The sequence below is a fragment of the Mus caroli genome, unplaced genomic scaffold, assembly GCF_978045245.1.
Source record: "Mus caroli unplaced genomic scaffold, Mus_caroli_1 scaffold_10, whole genome shotgun sequence".
In the NCBI taxonomy this organism is placed as follows: domain Eukaryota; kingdom Metazoa; phylum Chordata; class Mammalia; order Rodentia; family Muridae; genus Mus; species Mus caroli.
The window spans coordinates 11,691,277-11,713,956 of NW_028227265.1; the positions used below are offsets into that span (position 1 = coordinate 11,691,277).

Consider the following 22,680-nt stretch of genomic DNA (forward strand, 5'->3'; position numbering starts at 1 on the left):
ACTAACTCAGGATCCGAGGGGGATGGGCCAAGAGTAAAAAACAAAGTCACAGCATGTTCCCAGTCTGAAGTCACATGCCCCTCTCTCACCTGACCTTAAATTTGTAATTTTTAATTTAGATTTTATTGTAGTAAAGACACTGTTCTACTTCTGTTTCTGTGGATGTAATAAAACACTCTGAGCAAAGACGGCTTAGGGGAAGGAAGGGGTTGTTGGTGTCTACTTCCAGGTAACAGTCCATTATTGCATGAAGTCAGTGAGGAAATGCAAGCAGTTGCTTCCTGACTCATCCTTTGCTACTTTTCTTGTACAACCCAAGATCATCTGCCTAGGGAATGCTGCTGCCCAGAGTGGGGTAGGCCCTCCTACATCAATTGATAATCAACACATCCCCCCTCACAGACACACACACACACACACACACACACACACACACACACAGACATGCTCACAGACCAATCTGATCTACACAATGACTCTCCCAGATAACTCCAGGCTGTGTCAAATTGACAGGCAAATGCTAAATGCTCTAAGAGCCACTTTTACAAGGTAGAGTGTTGGTGATATGATTAACATTGCACACCAGATTTATAGAACTTGTCCTTCCTACATTACGGGGACACTAAAATTGTTATTGGCTGGCTAAACAAAACATCCCTTGTTATGATCTAAATGTGTTTCCCCAAATGTTACATTGAAGCGGAAAACCCCAATGTGGCTGTGTTCCGAGATGGGAAAAGGAAGTAATTCCGATTAGATCACAAGGAGGGAGCCTAACCTCCTGATATCAGGTGTACCCCACCCCCACCCCCATCCCTACTGGTAACATATAGAGATAGTAACCAACTTCAAGCTGAGAAGAGGACTCTCACAGTTCTCTTATTTAAGCCACTTGACCTATGGTATTTCATGATGATAGCTCTGATTGACTAATACATCCTGTCAACAGGATGACTTTTTTTTAAATCAGCCACATACAGGACCATAGACTCTTCCCACCTCTCCTAAGTCATGATAGCAAACTTATTTATGTACACACTAGGAGCATGGTTCCCGCAACAATCCTCTCAGTCTCGGTTCTGGCTCTCCCTCTACCTCTCCCTCCCCCTCTCCCTCTCTTTTTCCCTCTCCCCACCTCTCTCACTGTAGCTCCCTCTTTCTCTCAGCGTGTGTGGTGTATATATGTGTGTTTGTGCACATATGCCTGAAGGTACATTTGCACATGTGTGCACGTGTGTCTTGGAGGCTTCCTCTGATACTCCTCCCATTGATTTTAGAGACAGGGTTTCTCATTGAACTTGAGATTACCGACTGGCCAACAGGCTAGCCAACCAATAAATTCCAATAACACCCCAGCACTGGGGTCACTGCCCACTGTCACCTTGGTTTTTGATGTGGATCCACACTAAGGTACTTGTGCTTGCAACTGAGCCAGTTCCTCGGCCCCACCCCACCCCTGCCTCTGTGACCCACTCAGGACCTTGTCTCCCGTCTTGGGTCCCCTGCTCATCAAGAGGATGTGAATTTGCCCCTCCCTACGAATAAGCTGGAAGTTGCTCTTGCCCAATGCCCTTGGTAAGTTAGTAATGTGCCCTAAAGGTCCTACTGGCCAGTCTTGATTTGTTCTGGTGTCTTTAATTATGTATGTGTGTCTGTGTGTTGGCATTGGCATACGCACATGGGTGCATGAGCCCCTAAAGGCCAGACAGTCACCCTGAACCGAGGGTCACAGGCAGTTGTGAGATGCCCCTGCCCAGTGTGGGTACTGGGAACCTAACTTGGATCCTCTGCAAGAGCAAAAGGAGCTCCTAACTACTGAGCTCTCTCCCCAGCCCCGGAATCACCCCCACTCCCTTTTAAGCTTGAAGCTAAGGTGTGTGTGTTTCTATGGGAATTAAGCGTTTCAAATACATTCCCTGTTAACACAGCAGGGGGCAGAACACAGCAGCCTTTCCCAGAGACTACAGGAGAAAGGCTCTAAGGTCACCACCATGGCTCATTCACACCCTGGTATGACTCCTAGCCAGAGCTACCCAGACCTAATCTCAGGAGAGCACCACGAGGTCTCTATCATCTCTCACGTAGCTTCTCATTTTTCCAAGAGGGGCTGAAACTGATTCTGGGAACAGAGTCCATTCCTGTGGCCCAGTTTCCCACACTGAACTCCAACCTCTTCCCCTGAGCTCCGGAGAGTCAGGCTTGCTGATCCCTCTGCGGAACCTCAGCAGAAACTTCAAACAGCATTTGATGGTATCCTCGTCATTTGAAGATCTGAGATTCTGCTGAGCTGCTAGGCCTGGGTATTTTTGAATCCTCCCCATTCTACGGATGTGGGGGGTGGGGGGGGGAGCAAATGTCCCCTGAACAAGGTAGCCACCATATGGACGGGTGGCAGAGCACACGGATTTGTCACCAAGAGGAGATGGGAATCGCTATTAGTAGAGATTCAAGGACAGGGATGTTTCCAAACTCCCCACAAAGCGAGCATAGACTCCTGTTCCAAGTGTCAAGAGATCAGAGGTAGGGAGTAGCTTGCCTACACATCCAAGTGTCTTTGAGACTTCCCAGGTTCTCCATCATCTCCCTGTGACAGCTGAGAGTAAAAGCTGAGATAAGTGAGCAGCCTGCCCCTTTGTCACCAGCTGATAACAAAAGAGCAAGGTTCAGAGCCTGATTGACTCAAGACCCCTGAAGCCCAAGTCCATTCCAGAAAAGGATGTGCTCAATCGCTGTCGGTCACAGACTGTGTATCTGTGTACAAATATTGACTCTGATTTCCTAAAAAGAAAACTAGCCAGGAAACACTTTTAGATTCCCCCCTGGACAATTACAGTTCTTTCCCAATTCTTTAAATACTTGGTTAAATATCGATCCAACTGCCTTGCTGGGATTAGAGTTGGTGAGCTAAACTTATGTGGGAGAGGTGATAGATAGGCTACTCCAGGGGACTGTGTCCATCATTTTGGTAGAAAGTATAGATGTATCTTTCCTGAAAAGAAGCAGTGCCAGGCCTAAGAGGCATTGGATCTGCTGCCCACATCAAGCAGGGTGTATGAGCATCCGTTGCTGCTATAGCAAACCAGCACCAACCTAGACGATGTCTGTGGGAGAGGTCTTCCTTTGCTCCTCAGAGCAGCTCTGGTCTCCTTGGTGCTCTTAGCTGTGCAGCCACAGACGATTTGAATCGACTTCCTGCCTTCCAGCTCAGCTCTTGCTGGCTTGTAGAGAGATCCACAACGATAACAGAGATGGTGGACTCCAGTCTGATAGATCCAGATAGCTAGGATCCCTTTTGGAGAGAAGATGCTGGTGCCTGGCTCCCTATTCCTCCCTCCATGATCACTGCTTCAAAACAAGAAACCAGTAGTCACGGACTTTTCCAAGATAACTTTTGTTATCACTTTTGCCAAGAACTCCACCAAATTGATGTCATAAGGAGGACTGACTCCCATGGATATGTAGAACCATGAGTTATCTTTTCTTTTCTTTAAAAAAAAAAAAAGAATAGCTTCCATTTACTTGTATATGCCCATGTGAATTTCTATGCACCTCATACATGCAGGAGCCTGCAGAAGTAAGAAGAGGGTATCAAATCCCCTGGGGCTGGAGTTTCAGGGGGGCGGCGACCTGCCCTGTGGATCCTGGAAGTCAAATTCAGGTCTTATATAAGAGTGGTAAGTGCTCTAACCACTGTACAACCTCCCCAGCCTCCCCCCTACACACACACACAAGCGTGTGTACCTATGGAAGCCAGAGCTCAGCACTAAGTGTCTTTCTCGGTTTTCTTTCCACCTTATTTTTTTAGACATGGTCTCCTTGAATCTGGAGCTTGCTCGTTCATCTAGGATGGCTAGCCAATGAGCTTCAGGTATGAGCCTGCCTCTATCTCTCCAGTGCTAGGATTCTGGGTACATGCTGCTACGGCTGGCTACTGAGGATCCGAATGAAGACTGTATAGAATAGGTTATTTCCCTTGCCCTAGGCTCTTTTGTTTTTCCCCTCAAAATAGTCTTTATTATATTACAAAATTCTCCGTGATGGTTCCAGACATTCATTCCTCTTTGTGGCTTCTGCGGAATTTCTTTTGTTCCTTATCAATACATTATGGATGAAATTTTGTGCCCTTTTCAGGAAAACCCCATAGGCTGATCCCATAGATTTCCATGCCTTGGAGCATTTACAGAGACTATTAAGATGAAACAGAACAGACAGATATTAGGAAGGCAAGCTTGGGAGGCCCCGAGTCCATCTGATTCCAAACACAATGACCTGGTACTGATGCTAAGAAAATGTAATGGTAAAGTGAGGTGCAACTCCATGCTGCTGGAGGTCTAGAATAGGAGGGAGATAATGTGGTTCATCTTAATACTCTGGAAATTTATGAAGACAGTAAGAACTTCTGGCCATCAGGGTATCAAAGCCAAGCCCAAGGCACACAGGAAAGCAGCCTGCAGGGGTGTGATTTCTTTCTTTTAAAAGATTTTAAATTATGTACATGTGTATGGACAGGTGACCCTGAATCTGGAACTTGTGAAGACCAGAAGGGAGTGTCAGGTCCCCCTGGAGCTAGAGTTACAGCTGAGTGTGAGCTGTCCTACATGGGCGCTGGGAACCAAACTCTAGTCCTCTTCAAGAGCAGGAAAGGTCTGTAACCACTGAGCCATCTCCTCCGTCCCTGTTACAAGCTTTTAAGCTTCCCCATCCGGGCTCCATTTTCACTCATTCACAAGCTGGCATGTCTTTTCTTCTTTTGCTTTGTGTGTATGTGCACATATGTGCACACTTTCCTGTGTCTGCAGGTACTCCCGGGTGCACACATATATGGAGAGCAGAGGATAGCCTCAAGTGTCATTCCTCAGGTGAATAACATGTCTGTCTGCGTGCGTGTGTGTGTGTGCGTGTGTGTGTGTGTGTGTGTGTGCAAGAGACAGGATTTCTCCCTGGCCTGGAACTCATCAAGTAGAGTGTGCTAGCTGTCCAACAAGCCCTGGGGCTCCATCTGCCTCCTCCCCAGTACTGGGGTTATAAGGGCAATGCCACCACACCTGGCTCTTTCATGTAGATTCTGAGGATTGACCTTACGTCTTCATGACCGTATGACAAGCATTTGACAGACTAAGCCCACCTCCCCAGGCCCTTGTTTTGATCTTGAACCATTATGGTACCCAAGCTGACTGTAGAGGCAATTAAGTTCCAGATGAGCTCATTATGCTCCTTCCTCAGCCTCTCTGGTAGAAGGATGCGGGCAGGCACCACAAGGCACGACTGTATTTGTTCACCTGTTTATGGATGCTACTTCCTGCCTGGTACTGGGTGTACAGCACATGCAAGGTGTTAGAGAGCACTTAAACTCTTATGAATGAAGGGACTGCAAGACTGGAGATAGGAAAGAGAAACGCAGGCCCGTCGGTGTGCCAAGGAGAGGGCTACGATCAGCCACACCAGGAACGCAGAGAGCGCTCTGGAACTGGGAGGGATGAGGTTTCCAAAGTGTCTGCAGGTATTAAGGCCAAGTTGTTCAGAATGAAGACAAAGGTCAAGTGTTGCCTGTTGTGTCGGGCTGGGCAAATGGCTTAGCCGCGAAAGTGCTCACTGTGCAAGCATGAAGATCCAAGTTCAAACCCAGCCCCCTCAACTTAAAAAAAGGGGGGGTGTGGGGGGAGGAGAATGATAGCACATCCCTCAGTGCTAGGAAGGTAGAGGCAAAAGAGATCCTTAGAGTTTGTTAGCTGGCCAGTCTAGCTAAGTCAGTGAGCTCCAGGTTCAATGACAAATCCTGCTGCCCACCCCCCCAAAAAAAGGTGGAAAATACCTCCAGCCTCTATATTATTTGTACACACATGAGTTCGCACGTGTGTGCACGTGCACACATACACACACACACACACACACACACACACACACTAGTATCAGAAACCTGGCTGCACCTTTTCTTTTTACAAACTTGACTTAGCACCAATCTCAGGAGGAGGGATCTGGGAGTCCAGAGCCCAGCCCCTTTAGATTTCCTTCTTATCCATGCAGAAACCTGAGAAAGAACTCCAGAAAGTCTCCCAAAGCTGAGGTAGGCCTGGGGAACTCCTGGTAAAAAATGTCTATGGGAGAAGGCAAGGCGTGATGGCCTGGTCAGAGGCTGTTGCTTATGGAAAACGAGACGGCCGGGTTGTTGACACATCTTGGACCCAACCAAGAAAGGCAAGGACAACATCATGGTTCAACCCTAGCGGATGGACTCAGGGTACCCAGGGCACACACAGAGTGACATTGTTCACTCTTTCAGCTTACAGGAAATAGCAGTGTGCTATGCTCAGAGAGGGCCAAAGACAGGCTTCCCACAGCACCCAGTAACCTGGACCGTGAACCTAGCTGTCCTACGTGCTGGAAACTCTCCAGTCCTAGCTGTCCTACGTGCTGGAAACTCTCCAGTGATGAACATGGTAATTAACAGAAAGTGGAGAAGCGCTTTCGCATGAGAGAATTTGAAAGGAGAGGAAGGTCAGCTGACCCTGAATACATAGGCTGACTCACTGCAACCCAGCCCTGCTTTTGTGCGTCTTGCTCTCTTGGGTAGCCCGCAAAGAATGCAGTACAAGTCTTGTGACAGGTGCCCAGTGGCTGCGTGCCAACAGTTTGACTTGCCTCCCATGCTGCTGACGTTCACCAGCCTCCCCTTGGACTTTCTAAGTAGAGGCAGAAACACCTTGGTGACCTCGACAGTTCCGAAGAAGTTCACAGCCATGCATTTTCTGTAGATGCTCATGGGTATGAGTTCCCCGTCGATGGGTAAGTGGAAGACCCCGGCATTGTTAACCACGGCCCACAGTCCTGGGGACAGACAAAAAAAAAAAAAAAGACATATCTGTGAGGATGGGAGCTGGAACATGTGGCTAGCTTCACACATCGAGTTCTGGAGCCGCCAAACCTCTTTAAAAGTAGATTTCAGGCACAATACAAACTTTCCAAACTTGGTCTCTTCCTATGTACGCAAACCACCCCCATGGTGGGACAACGTGAAGAGAACAAACGCATATCATATTAAACAATGATTTTGGAGATCCTGTACCTTTAAAGTTTGTTTATTCTGTGTGGGAGAGAAGAGCAGGCATGTCATGGTAGGTATGTCCAGGTCAGAGGACATCTTATAGGAGTTGATCCTGCCCTTCCACTTTGTGGATTAACTGCACTCAGATCATCAGCCGTTCCTGCAGCTACCATTATTCACTGAGATGACCTGGCAGTCCAGTTCTTCTCTTGCCTGGTAGCCCCCTTCCTATAGGAAGGAAACTGGATAGTCACTATTTATGGCAACCAGTGGGACTGCAGGATGAGAGTCATAGTGCCACAGTGTGCCAGGTTTTAAACCAGTAGTTCTCAACGTGTGGGTCTTAACTCCCACGGGGGTCATGCATCAGATATCATGCATATCATATTTTTTGCTTTATTATTCATAACAGTAGCCAAATTACAGTTATGAAGTAGCACTGAAATAATTATATGGTTAGGGAGTCACCACAACACAAGGAACAGTATTAAAATGTCTCAGCATTAGGAAGATTGAGAGCCACTGCCTAGTACCTCCTCCAAGGAGTATAGGAAGACATCATTAACACTTCAGGATGACATGCCTGCATCCTTTCCTCATCTCTAAAAGCCTAGCAACAAGAAGCAAAGTCTCAACAGCAGGGTGACTGTGATGTCCTAGCACCATGAGCCCTGCTTCCTGGCTAGGACAGTGTATCACCCTGATGAACAACACAATCACAGCACAGCCGGTTCAGACGTATACCTGGCCCCACCACTGGGAATTCTGAGTGGTCATGAAGCGGGATTTGAGCATCTGCCTTTCCAAGTTCCAAGAGATGTAATGCTGGAGTTCTGTACCATCCCCTACCCCCAGCAGTACTGTCTAGCCCTCTGGGTACATTAGCATTTTCTGGCTCAGACTGTTCTTCCAGCCTATTTGATCAACCTGTGGCTGGGGAAGAGAAGGACCCAAAGACGAGCCATGTTTAAACCCTGTCGAGAGTACACTTGGGAACTGTCCCTTAAGGAAAGGGTGGGAATGAACGAGTACAGTAGTTCTAAGGCAGGCAAGACAGGAGATAGTTTAGCATGAAAATTCCATTCGCTCTGTGTTATTTACACCTCCCCTCTTGTAACAATGAGCTTGGAAGCCTAGTTTCTTTATCTGCACATATTACACACAGACACCCCCACACCCCCCCACACATCTCCAAACAATACACCTAGCAACGTCAGAAACCCTCCACCTGCACAGTTCTACATGTAGTCTCATTGCCCAACATCAGTATAAACTCCCACCCCTGGCAATGATCATATTCACACAGTTTCTATTCATGCATATTCTCAACACATCCAGGTACAAAGAACGGAAGAATGGAAGGGCTGATTCAGCCCAAACTGGTATTGGGTGTGGATGCAGTGACCTTTTAGGAAGAATCCCCTATTTATCACTTCATGCCTCATCACAATTGGGTGTGGTTTTGGTTAAATGTCAGATGCATTATGGGAAGGAACATGTACAGTACTGAAGTGGTTACGTAACTGTAACTTAGCCAGCCAATCAAAATAGAGAAGCACCCACACCGTGTTACTTAGTAACCAACCCTTCCTTTCGCTTAGGCCTCTTAAAAAGAGATGTCAAGCCATAGCCCAGGGCCTGTGAATATTTCCGCTCATGTGTCAGTCTTGACGGTGTATCCTTCTGAAACCTGAGCCGCCACTCCGTTCCCAATAAAATTAGTTTGACGATCTGAAAATTCGGTTGAGCTTTTATTTTCAATTCTTTGGCTAAGAGGACAAGAGCCCAGAAACACCCAGGCCAGACCCGACACCCCAGTAAGAATCCCAGAAGGATTTGAAGAATGGGGTTCTGGAGAACAAGTGGAACCTAAGAGGAGCAGGGGTGACAGGACCTGGGGGTGTTGAGATTTCAACAGACCCTCTAGGTTCATGGAATTCCAGCATGGCGTGGGCAGTAGATCTCCAAGTGTGGTTCACCCCTCACCCTCAGCAGCATTGGCATCTCAGAGCTTGTTAGAAATGTACACTTGGAGGCTAGGGATGTGGCTGGGTGGGTTGAGTGCTCAGTGAGCATACGCAGAGCCCTGGGCTCAATCCTCAGCACTTCATAACCAGATAGGGAGGTGCAGATCTCTAATCCTAGTACTTGAGAGGTGGAGGCAGGAGGATCAGAAATTCAATCCCATCCTTGTCTATACAGAAAGTTTGAGGCTAGTCTGGGATACTTAAGACCCCACAATTACAAAATGAAACTAAAAAATAAGAGAGAAAGACAGAGAGAATGAGAGAGGAAGAGATAGAGAGAGAGAATTTATTTATGTGTTTGAGAAAGAAAGAGATACTGAGAGGCAGAGGTGGACAGAGGTGAGGGGCGGGGGAGAAGGGAGGGAGGGAGGGAGGGAGGGAGGGAGGGAGGGAGGGAGGGAGGGAGGGAGGGAGGGAGGCTTCGTGCACTGTGAAAGGGGTGTCAGGCTCCCTGGAACTGGAGTTACAACTGGCTTTGAGCCACGATGTGGTGCTGGAAACCTGGATATTTCCAGGTCTTCAGAAAGAGCAGCAAGTGCTCTCAACCACTGGGCATCTCTCCGGACCCAGACTTTGATTTTTAAGGGATCTTGCAGTTTCAATAGCAAACCTCTTGGTGCTGGGCTGCAAGGTCAGTTTCCACATTTAAAGATGTGCAAAGCAGGGGAATCATACTTTAGCTGGCTTTGGTAGCTCTTGACTGTGTGACCCCAGCACTCTGGAGGCAGCAGGATTGTGAATTTTGAGGCCAGCCTAGGGTACATAGTGAGATCCTGTCTCCCAACACCTCTTTGAACTTTTATAAGAACTCAGATGTGCACTTCCTTGCTGTGGCCTGAAGCATTCACTTTCCCTGTCTTCCCCGATTTCTTTTTCATTCTTTATTGGAAATGGGTTTTTTTTCACATAATGTGTATCCTCATTACAGTTTTCCCTCCCCTCTTCCCAGTTCCTTCCCTCTTCCCCTTATATCCATGCAAATCCGTTCCTTTTCTGTCTCTCATTCGAAAACACACTCTAAGGGATAATAATAAAATAAAACAAAACAAAATAAAGTAATAAGAGAAAATAAAAACTAACATATTTGAATCGGCAAAAAAAAAAAAAAAAGACAGAAGGAAAAGAGCCCAAGAGAAGGCACAAGAAACGGAGACCCACTCATTCACACACTTAGGAATCCCATAAAATGCTAAACCGGAAGCCATCATATAAGTAAGTCCACTGTTGCTGTCTTCAGACACACAAGAAGACGGCGTCAAATCTCATTACGGGTGGTTGTGAGCCAACATATGGTTGATAGGATTTGAATTCAAGACCTTCGGAAGAGCAGTCAGTGCTCTTACCCGCTGAGCCATCATATATACAGAAAGGACCTGGTGCAGACCCGTGCAGCCCCTGTGCATGCTGCCTCAGTCTGTGGGTTCATATGACCATGCTCATGCTGATTTAGAGAGCCTTGTTTTCTTGGTGTCCTCTATCCCCTCTGACTCTTACACTCTGCTTTCTCTTCCAGGGTTCCCTGTGCCCTAAGGATGGAATTTGGTGACCCTCGAGTTTGAATGGCAGGTAATTTTCATGTTCAAAGGTCATTCTTCATTCATGGGTCAATGAGCCAACCAGAGTAGGTGGCAGGCACATCATGATGACAGCCTCCATTGTCTCTTTGTGTTTGGAGGTCCCATCTTCTGGATCTTCATAAAATATGTAATAGGTGACTGGGGACTATTGTGCCAACAACAGAACTTACTGCTAATATCTAACCATGTCCTGATACCTTTAACCTACCAGAGAACTCTAAACTGGCCAATAAGCGCATCACATCAGTGGATCTTAGCTTGGTACTAACTAACATCAGTTAGCAATGATCAATAGGTTAGCAGGAAATCAACAATATGCTGTGCAGGAATACAACCAGTCCTCCAGGAGACTCTTGTTTAGGACTGCATATGCAAAGATATCTTACTCTCTGCATAATGTCTGGCTGTAGGTCCCTGTATTTGTCCCCTTCTGCTACAGGGGGAAGCTTCTCGAATGATGGCTGAGCAAGGCACTGATCTATGAGGACAGCAGAATGTCATTAGGAGTCATTTCAATGCACTTTCTGTAGCCTGACTCAGGCCTGCAGAAACCTCCCACTAGTAAGTTTGTTAGCCTCTGCATCTACTGTGTTAAGTTTATTCAAAGTCAGTGCTGTAGTCTGAAAGGGAGTGGATCACATCCCCACAGTGCCTGTCTGATGGCAGAGACAAGGTAGTTGCAGCCAGGCTGCACATGAGGACCAAAGGGAGGGCCAAGAGGAAGGGTTGTCCATCAAGACCAGATGTTCCATCCTAAGGAATCTAAATACTGCCCCAAAGATATGACAGAAGCCTCAAAACCCTGGCATCTCTTTTGCCATGTCATTGAAAGATGGTTCTAAGCCAAAACCAAACTGGGTAATAAAATTACGTTTCTTGAGAGCCAGAGTTTGCCATCACAGGCAGGCACCAAAGGCTGTGAGCACTTAGCCGGGATGAGGCCTGATCACACAGAAAAAGCAGCAGCTCTTAAGACAGGGATGAGTACAGCACCATTCTGCCTGATGTGGGTCAGTCAACATGAAGCCTGAGAGAATGTTCTGGAACAGGTATCGTCCGACTTTTCTCTGTCGAGAGTTCTTGTGGTCTGGATATGAACTGTCTCTCCAAGGACTCATTTAGTTCCCCAGTGCATAGAGGTGGGTCTTTACAGAAACAATTGGATCATGAGGAGGGTCTGACTAACCAATGGGTTAATAACTATACAGACTACTGGGGACAGAGTAGGCACTGTAGAAGGTACAGCCTTGTTAGAAGTGATTCTCTCTCTCTCTCCCTCTCTCTCTCTCTCTCTCCCTCTCCCTCTCCCTCTCTCCTTCCTCCCCCTCTCCCTCTCTCCTTCCTCCCCCTCTCCCTCTCTCCTTCCTCCCCCCCCCCATTCCTATCCACCATAGGCACTATGGAAGGCGTGGCCTTGTTAGAAGTGATCACCTCCCCCCCCCCCTTTCTGTCCTTCTCCCTCCTATTCCTGTCCACCATAAAGTGAGCAGCTTTGACCTGCTTCATGTTCCCTGCCAGGATGCCCAGCCTCATCAGGGCCCAGCAGCAATGAAGCCATGAACCCAGTAAATCTTCCCTTAAACTGTTCCTCTCTGGCATTTGCCACAATGACAAAGTTCAGAGTGTAAAGGCCAAACCTCTTGTGAGCCCTTGGGCTTCGCCTCTGCCATCATGCCACAAGTGAGTATAGAGGTAAAGGCTGTGTGAAAGCAAAAAGGAGAGGTCACATTCATGTGAGCTTCTAATTATGAACCCTGACGTTTGAATGGCAGGTAATTTTCATGTTCAAAGGTCATTCTTCATTCATGGGTCAATGAGCCAACCAGAGTAGGTGGCACATCATGATGACAGCCTCCATTGTCTCTTTGTGTTTGGAGGTCCTATCTTCTGGATCTTCATTAAAATATATAATAGGTGACTGGGGACTATTGTGCCATCAACAGAACTTACTGCTAATATCTAACCATGTCCGGATACCTTTAACCTACCAGAGAATTCTAAACTGGCCAATAAGCGCATCACACCAGTGGATCTTAGCTTGGTACTAATTAACATCAGTTAGCAATGATCAATAGGTTAGCAGGAAATCAACAATATGCTGTGCAGCAATACAACATGGTCACCAGTCCTCCAGGAGACCTGCCGGTTTATCTGCAGATTCTAGATGGGTTTTTGTGGTGATCCTGTGGCTCTGTGTCTCTTGAAGACAGAAGTTGGAGAAACCTGGAGTGTGCAGGCAGGCAGGCTGCTTGTCCTGGTCTAGGTGACAGCTGCCTCTCAGGATGCTAACTGAAAAGTGACAGGAACTCATAACATGAAAACTGAGCTCCCATGTCCGTTCGTGCCTGGGTACCACTACAACATTTCCGTGTCTAGAACTCATCGCTCCATCTCTACAGATGGCCAGTGCTGCCCTGTTGGGTATCACAAAAGGATTCTGCATCCAATGTCTCCTTCTATAAGGCATCATTAAGTCAGACTTATGAGTGACATGTGAGGCCTATTGTATGGTCAGAGATCAGGCTGGGAAAACGTTCTAGAATAACTCATACTCTTGTCAGAGGATTAGAATTTGGCTTCAAGCACCCAGGCCGGGAGGTTCATGACTGCCTGTAACTCCAGCTCCAAGAGATCTGATGCCTTCTTCTGACCTCTGTGGTTCTCTCCTCTCTCTGTGTCTCTATGTCTCTCTCTGTGTGTCTGTCTGTCTGTCTCTTTCTCTCTCTCTCTCTCTCTCTCTCTCACACACACACACACACACACACACACAATCCTTTTATATAAAGAAAACGATGACAACACCATGCTACACTGGTTGAGAAACAATTCCCACATAACTGACACTCTTCTGCGTCTCCTTATCTCGTCTATGCAGCGGTTCTGCACACGTGGGTCGTGACTGTTTCACAGGGATCACTTATCGGATATTGACATTAAGACACATAACAGTGGTGAAATTACAGCTACGAAGTCACAACGAAAATAATCTTCTGGTGGCGGTGGTGGGGCTTTACTACAATGGGAAGAGCTGTATTAAACGGTCACATTGGAACCATTGAGAACCACTGCATTTATGAGTAACTCACTGTTCTAAATGCTGAGTTGGGGGAAAGAGTGGCCTTTCCTGAGCACCTCTTGCATTGTTCCAGACTCTTTTATTTCCTTTCTATAATAATCCCTAAGCTACAAAACAAGGCTGGCATTGGCGGGGAAGATAACAAGGTCAGCTCTGAACTCGATGAGGTCGAACCTCTGGGATATGAGTGGAAATGTTTGGAAGACAATTCTGTGTGTTTAGGTCCTGATCTAAGGAAGAATGTTGCCAGGTGGGCTGCATAACTTTGGAAGGAATTAGTGTGAATTAGTTTTTCAACCCTGACCAAACATTAATGTCACCTAGGGAGCTTTAAAAACTAAAAGCTGCTGATGGGGCTGGAGAGATAGGGTGTTGGTTAAGCTGCTTAGTGCATACATTTAAGGACCTGCGTTTGACTCTCCAATGCCCACAAAAGCCGTGCTGTAATGACAGCACTAAGGGGTTAGCGGAGAAAGAGAGGGATCCCAGGGGATTGCTAGCCAACCAGACTGGTCGAAACAACATGCTCTTCTGTGTCAAAAACACAAGGCAGAGTGTGATAGTAGACACCTGACTTTGACCTCTGACCTGTATGTACATGCACACACACACACACACACACACACACACACACACACATGATGCTCGTGCCTCAGAAACTGTCCTTAAGTAAACTGCAATAATAAAACTTTGGGCTGGAGGCACCCAGACATGGCCACCCCCTGGTCATGGACTTGGAAGTTCAGAAAGGACTCACACTTGTTTAACCCCTTGATGGCACCATCTTAACTTTCATCTCATGTTGGGATGTTGGGTTTGGTGAGTGGGGCGAGGAGGAAACAAGGAAGTTGGTACCTTTGTCTTGTATCTTCTCTGTGACTTTGCTGTGAGCATCTTTTATCTGCTCTGGCTTGGTGACATCCATCTGGAGCACTGAAAGGCGCTCAGAGCAGTGTTTTCTCAATTCCTCTGCTCCCGGGCCCTCTTTATCCAGCACTCCAGCAAACACTGTGAAACCCAGCTTGTCCAGGTGCTTGGCCAAACCGTGACCGAAACCGGAATCAGCACCTGCAAGAGTTGAGACAACAGGGTGAGTTCAAACCAATGCAATAGGCAAGATTGCTTCATGAGGATAACGTCACATGATGTTTATGATGATCTCTGCTCCCTGAAGAGAGGGAGCCTGAGAAATATAGATAGGCTGTTAAGAAATAGCTGGGGATGTTAAGACAAACAACTAACTCTATGTAAAGAAAGAAGAGATGTTGGTAGAAAATTTAGTGAGCATACATGGAAAGGGGGTTGGAGGATGGTGATTCAGGGGTAACAGGCAAAAAAATGAATGTGGCAAGGAAAGCCATTATGTATGTGTATGTGTATGTATATACACCTATGCATGTGTGATACATGTATGTATGGATGTATGTGTATATATACACACACATACATCCATACATATGTATACATACATGCATGCCAGGTAAAGGAGTTCAAGGTGTTGACCTTGACCACAGTTCTCAGAGCAGAGAATGACCTTAAAGCCGTCCTCATAAGCTTGGGACCTACCTAGACCAGGAAAGGTCCCAGGGAGAGCCCAGCCTTGAGCAGGAGTGAGTTATAAACTGTGAAGACAGGAGGATGAAATCCTCCTGCCCCCCCCTCTCCTGCTCTGGGAAGTGACTCACAACTGTGGTCCTCCTTCCAGCTGGGCGTGGTGCCCCAGTGCTGTGACTATAGTTTCTTGGAAGACTGAGACAGGAGGATTGCAAATTCAAGGCCTGCCTGGGTAACTCACGGTCTCAAAAATAAGATATTGAAAAATTAGAAGTCAATATAAAATGGTTGGGGAGACAGGCTAATGGCACAGTCCCTGCCTGGTCTGTGGACGCTAGGAAGAGTAAGTCTCAACAGGGATGTTTCCTCCATCAGACTAGACCATGGGCATGTCTGAGGGGCATTTTTTCCATTAGTGGGTGATTCATGTGGAAGGGCCCAGACCACTGTGGGTACTGTCACCTCTGCACAGAGGGTCCTGGGTTGGATAGAAAAGCAGGCTGGGCAAGATATATGGAGCAAGCCAGCCAATAAGCAACACTCCTCCATAGCCTTGACTTCAGTTCGTACTCCAGGTTCCTGTGTTGAGTCCTTCCCTGACGTCCCTTGATAAGGAACTGTGATCTGGAAGTGTAAACCTGGAAAGTAAATCCTTTCTTCCCCAAGTTTCTTTTGTCAGTGTGAAAAAGCCAACTATGATAACCCAGAAGCCCCCTCCAAAAAATAAGGAAGCCCCTTCCCCATACGGGTGAGATGAGACTCAGGAACGTCCTTTGTTCACCTAGGATAAAGTCAGACCCAGAGCCTCCGAATCCCTTCTGTGCCTCATTATTGATTAACTGACATGCCTGTCCCACTGATAAACTGCAGCAACATATACCCAACTTTGGTAAAGGTTCTGCCCTTTCCGTGGGTCCTGGGATACCCTTCATCTGCGCCACCAGGTCACCCCTTATGACCCATCCTGAGATACGTGCAGGCTACTTGAACCAAGTGTGCTCCCTTCTACAATTGTCCCTGCCTGATCTGGGTGACCCTTGCAATAACCATGCAGAATGGCCTCTCCCATGTATAAAGACTCCTGTGGATTGGCCACTGCGTTTTTTTTTTAAAAAAAATTGTGGTCGTGTGTGTCATAGCATGCATGTGGAGGTCAAGAGACCATTTTGTAAAATCACCTCCCCCTTCTGCCTTTCCTGGGGTTCCTGGGTTTGAACTGGGGTTTCCTGGCTGGCACTACAAGCACCTTTACCATCTTACTGAGCCACCTGGCCAGTGGATTACAAAAGCCTGTTTGTGCGAGACCACTATGCTCAGCTGTGATGAAATTCAGCATTGAGGCCAGGTGCTCACCTGCCCCTCCCCTTGCCTGTGTAGTCTTCTCAGTGGAAGCTTCCAGATCTACAGAATGGGCCTAACAGAGAGGTTGGATAGACTAATGTCTGTGAAGTGCTTGTACAGTGCTGAGTTTAAGCTCTGGAAGTCTGTTTTTAAAAATAAGTTGGACTGAGCCAGGTTTGTGGTGGCCCACACTTTTAATCCCTGCACTCCAAAGGCAGAAGTGGGGTGAATCTCTGTGAGTTCAAGGACACCCTGGTCTACAGAGTGAGTTCCAGAACAGCCAGAGCTATTTGACTCCTTACAGACAGAAACCCTGTCTCTAAAAAGCAAACAAAATGGTGAACATGGCAGCACAAGGCTGTGAACTGAGCTGAGTCAGGAGGATTGCTACGAGTTCCCGGTCAGGCTACATAATGAGTCTCAGACTGACCTGAGCTACAGAGAAAGGCCCTGTCTTAAAACTAAATGCCTACTATTACAAAGAACTACAGCCAACTAAGGGATGCTGAGAGCAAGAGAAATCGCCTTCCCTGGGAGGAGAACAGAAAATATTATGCAAGCTTAACCCTAAAGGCAGATACACACAAGTAACATACACAGAGTGAGGAGGCTATACTTAGGTACTTAGGAACATATCTATCTACATGCATGCATGCATACATACATACAACAATGAAAGCAAAACAGGTCATAAACTTGAAAGACAGCAAGGAAGGTTCATGGGAAGGTGTGGATGGAGGAGGAAAAGGAAGCAGAAAATGTAGTTCTATTATGTATTGGCTGCTTTTGTGTCAACTTGACACAAGCTAGAATCATCAGAGAGGAAGGAGCCTCCCTTGAGGAAATGCCTCCATGAGATCCAGCTGTAAGGCATTTTCTCAACTAGTGATCAGTGGGGGAGGGTCTGTCCCATTGTGGGTGGGTGCCATCCCTGGGTTGGTGGTCCTGGGTACTATGAGAAAGCAGGCTGAGCAAGCCACTGGGGAGCAAGCCAGTAAGCAGCACCTCTCCTCGGCCTCAGCATCAGCTCCTGCCTCCCGGGTCCTGCCCTGTGTGAGTTCCTGTCCTGACTTCCTTTAATAATGAACAGTGATGTGACTCTGTCGTCCATGATGAACCTCGTGGAGAGTGTACCAAGCCATCTGGAGCCTCCACCTCCTCATGGGGGAAAATAAGGTTCTAGTCAGCCTTTTCCTAGGCTGACCTGAGCAGTCAGGAGCCCAGTGCTGCTCAGAAGTCCTAGCGTGTCATACGTGACATGCTCTGGCCCTCACAGTAGTGGACACCCTGCTGTGCTGACCTCACAGCGAGAATGCCCTGATTCTCATCTGTGCGGTGGCCCAGAAGCCACACAGAGGTCAGCAGACCTTAGGAGAGCAGGAAGCTGGGAAGCTGAGATGAGATAACCTCTCTATGCTCCTGAGTCAAGCCAGTCCAGGAAGGCCCAGGGTTTTCTCAGAGTTGTGTACAATGGGGCAGACTGTGTACAAAGACTGCTCAGAACAGTCTTTCCTAAGCAAGATCACAGTATGATTGCCAGGTGCCAGTGGGCATCACTGACAGCCATGTAAGGATTCCCATGTCGAAGGAAGAAAGGAAAGAAGGGAGAGGGGGAGAGACAGAGAAGGTAGGGAAGGGGAAGGAGAGGGGAGGGGAGGGGATGGGATGAGAGGGGTAGAGAGGGGAAAGAAAGGGAAGGGAAGGGAAGGGAAGGGAAGGGAAGGGAAGGGAAGGGAAGGGAAGGGAAGGGAAGGGAAGGGAAGGGAAGGGAAGGGAAGGGAAGGGAAGGGAAGGGAAGGGAAGGGAAGGGAAGGGAAGGGAAGGGAAGGGAAGGGAAGGGAAGGGAAGGGAAGGGAAGGGAAGGGAAGGGAAGGGAAGGGAAGGGAAGGGAAGGGAAGGGAAGGGAAGGGAAGGGAAGGGAGAAAACCTGATATGCCAGAGGGAAACATGTAAATTGTCAGGAATCTTTAAGAATTAAGAGTTGTACGGTGACAGAACTGTCCTGTGATACTGACCCGTTACTGCAGCTACTGTGGAGACTAGGGCAGGAAGACAGAAAGGACCAGACCTCTGGGGTGCAGAGCCAGCTCAACACAGAATGGGCAACTCAGTGAGAGTCTGTCTAAACGGGAAGGAGGGAGAGAGGGAGGAGGCTTAGACTATAGCTCAGTGGTAGAGCATGTGTCTAGCATGCTCAAGGCCCTAGATTCAATGCCCAGAATAGGGAAAGAAGGGTGTGTGTGTGTGTGTGTGTGTGTGTGTGTGTGTGTAAAGTTTTACAAGCATGAAGTGTCAATCACCTAAGATGAACCCGTCCTATCCTGGGTGTTTCCTCCTTAGGCACCTCTGCTCTCTGCTGTTTCACTTAAATTCCCTACAAGATCAAAACAGACTGTGTGCACCTATGAGATCTTCAGTGAATTGATGAAAATAGGTTAGTCATGAAAATACCCTGCACTCTAGCTTCATTGGTGCAATTGAAATAAGGTTGTGTGTGTCTCTTGCTTATGACAACAGATGATCTCCTGAAATAATGTGTTGACTATGAACTAAGTTATAGTGGTGGAAAATAACACCTCATCAGTTCACTGTTCCTCCAAAAGCTTGTAAGAATCAAAAGTGACAACACACACACATAACACACACTTACAAGCAAACAAAGATACATACATGCATACATACATACATACAAGCACATATACATGCTCACACATGCATATACCACACACATACACACACTCACAGAGAGACACATCCACACAATGCTCTCACACACATATACACACACCACACACACATGCACCATACACACAGTCACATACATATACATATACTCTCACACACAGACACATACACACATTCTTACACACATACTCATGCTCACACACACATCTACTACACATCACACACATATACACATGCTCACCCACATATACCACACATACATGCTCTTGAATGCACACACATATACACATTCACACTCACATACACCAAGCACACATACCACACACCCTCGCACACAGACACAGGGCACATACACACATCACATATACATACACCACACATATATATACACACACTCACATATTATACACGCAGATACACATGCTTGCACACAGACACACACATGCTCTCACAGCCACACACGCAAACACACACACATGTTCACGCATACATACACTCTCACACACAAACACAAACACACACATGGTCTCTCTCACACACACACAACCACACACCTATACACACTCACACACACATATACACACTCACACACAGAGACACATACACACACATGCTTTCATACACATACGTATACACACACCCACGCACATACACCTATGGATCTGTTCATCTCTACCTTCCTTTTTGAGGTAACTGTCATATATTCCTTACTTGTCTTATGTGCTCTCAGCATGCCTTGACATGGTGGTGTTTGTTGTCAAGATGGTGAAGAGTTTTGGCCCTGTCTTTGTTCTGTAACATACACACTTAGCGTGTTCACACAGTCCAAAGGTTTCCTTATATAGGTTGAAAATTAAGGAACGTTGCCAACATTTTCCCCAGCCCTGACTTACTTTATTTTATAACTTTTAAAATAGACTTTAATTCAAACATAATTACATCCCCTTCTCCTTCCCCTTCCTCCCTCTGGCCGCCTCTCACGTCCCTTCCCTCCAACTCCTTCCATGTTCCCCCTCCCTCTCAAGGATCAACCCCTAATTATCTGTCCAATACCAAATGGCCATGTAACACTTGTTATTATGTCTTTGAGAATTTTATATGATTTTGATCCTGTTCACCCTCCCCTATTCCTTCCAGATCCACTCTCCCTCCTGGCCCACCTATCTCCCGCCCTTCTTTATTTTAACCCAGCAAAGTTTCATCCATGCTGCCCATGCACTGTTGGGTAGGGCGATCCACTGAAGCACAACCAATCCATTGAGCCACACCCTTAAGGAAAACTGACTCTCCCTCTCTTGGCATCTGTAATTGCCAATAACTTCTCTGAGTGTGGGCCTTGTCCTCTCCTGTCCTCTCCGTTCTGGATTGTGTCCCTTCTGGGATATACTTTTATCCCATCGGTTAAACTGTAGCTTGTAAAATGATGAAACAGCAAAACAGAACAATTTCAATCCTGCTGCTTACCCAAGGTCACATTGTTCTTCACCTTAACTTCAGTCTCTCGGCTGTTTGGAGTTTCTGATGCCTTGCATAAGAGTGGTGTGCACTCTGTTCTGTGGCAGGGCACACCTTGCTCAACCGTCTCCTTCATTGTCTGTGTTTTTCCTTCCCGTATCTGACTCACTACATCCCTGACTGTGTCCCTAGATTCTTATTTGTGCTTTTCTTAATTTAATCTTTGAAATATATATATACATACATATATATGTATATGTATATATATATATACACATACATATATATACACACACATAGATACATATACACATACATATATACATGCACATATACATATATACATATACACACATACATATACACATATGCACATACACGTATAAACATAAACACATACCCATACACACACACACACACACACACATATATATATATACACCTATGCATACATCTGACAATAGTAATTGAAGAAAAGTAACTTTGCCTAGCCATGAGTTTGAGTTTAAGAGATGAAGTGACCTGGACACACAGAAGGAGTTGAGCATGTAAAGAATTATGTAACTATCGTATGAACCTAGGACATTCTCAAGTAGCATATGTTTTTAAAGATGGACAAAAGAATTTATCAAGTTTCAAAGCGTATCCCTCCCACTGCCACATGGGGGCGCTGTATGAGCCAGTCAGTAGACAACATAGCCCAGCCTGAGGTATGTTAGTAAACTGAACTCTGAGGACGAAGTGTTTAGTTTAACCAAAGGGTACTTGGCACTGGCTTGGGAGTTCTTGGAGCCAGGATGTTTGAATGGAATGCATGCAGCTTTTGGATATGGAGCTGTGGGGCGAAATGTGTGCTTTTAGGCTCCCTCGGGAACTGCTTCCAAAGACAAGAATTTAAAAGCCTGTGTATATATCCCAGGCTGAGCCTTCATTGACTATCTCTAGCTTCTGGAACAACGATGGTTTCTATTTTGATTGTCGATTGTCACAGAGAGCTGGGATATGGTAGGTAAATGGTTACTGTGCAAGTCTGAGGACCAGAGTTCAATCCCTGGGACCCACAAGAAAGAGCCAAGAGTTGCAGCCAGGCATGGCAGCTCATGTCCTAATCTCAACACTTGGGGGGTTCGTAACCAGTTTGGGCTAAATAATAAGTTCTAGGCCGGCTCACACTTCAGAGTGAGATCCTGACTCAACAACCAAAAGCCAGGTGAGTTGTGCACACTTTTTACCTTAGCACGACAGAGGGGGAGCTAGCAAGTCCTGGAGCTTTGCTGGCCAGTTGGCCTAGCCTAGTTCCAGGCCAGTAAGAAACCTTTACCAAAAAAAAAAAAAAAAAAAAAAAAAAAAAGTGAAAACGAAAGCCAAACAGATAGATGGCTCCTATGGTCTCTAAACACAATCACACACACAGCATACACTTACACACTCCCATACAGACACTCTCTCAAACAGGAACACATACGAGCTCTCTCTCTCTCTCTCTCTCTCTCTCTCTCTCTCACACACACACACACACACACACACACACACTGCATTTCAAAGATATGCCTCAATTCATCACAGAAGGGGCAATCATTAGCTGGCCTAAAAAAATAAATAAATAAAACTCCTTGTGGTCATCCCCTCAGCTGGGAACAAAGTTTATCCCTGTCACCAACATTTCTGTGGTGTGACCTGCCCTGAGCATGAGCACTTTTGACTTGAGGGCCCTGAAAGGCATTGTCCCCTTTAATGAGGGCATCTCCTGAGAGTTGTTTGTGTGGTTGGGAGTCTGTGGGAAATGCATGAAGAAAGAACTTTCCCTCCCTTGAGTTTGAGACTTGGGCAATCGGCGAAGATTGCCACCCTTGGGTGGACACTGCTTGTTCCTCATTATGTAGGTTAAGTGATCCTAAGATGACAGATAAAAACTAAAACACC

The 22,680-nt window shown here is 46.6% G+C and overlaps 1 protein-coding gene across 1 annotated transcript in view; it reads right to left on the reverse strand.

The window, feature by feature from the left end:
• The window catches only part of Hsd17b2 (hydroxysteroid 17-beta dehydrogenase 2), a 61,167-nt gene that overhangs the window by 9,411 nt on the left and 29,076 nt on the right, over nucleotides 1–22,680 (reverse strand). The window contains exons 2-3 of the mRNA XM_021169405.3: nucleotides 14,578–14,790; nucleotides 6,640–6,825 (exon numbers count right to left, since the gene is read on the reverse strand). Coding sequence (XP_021025064.1) covers nucleotides 6,640–6,825; nucleotides 14,578–14,790 — 399 coding nt within the window. The remainder of the gene's footprint in view (nucleotides 1–6,639; nucleotides 6,826–14,577; nucleotides 14,791–22,680) is intronic.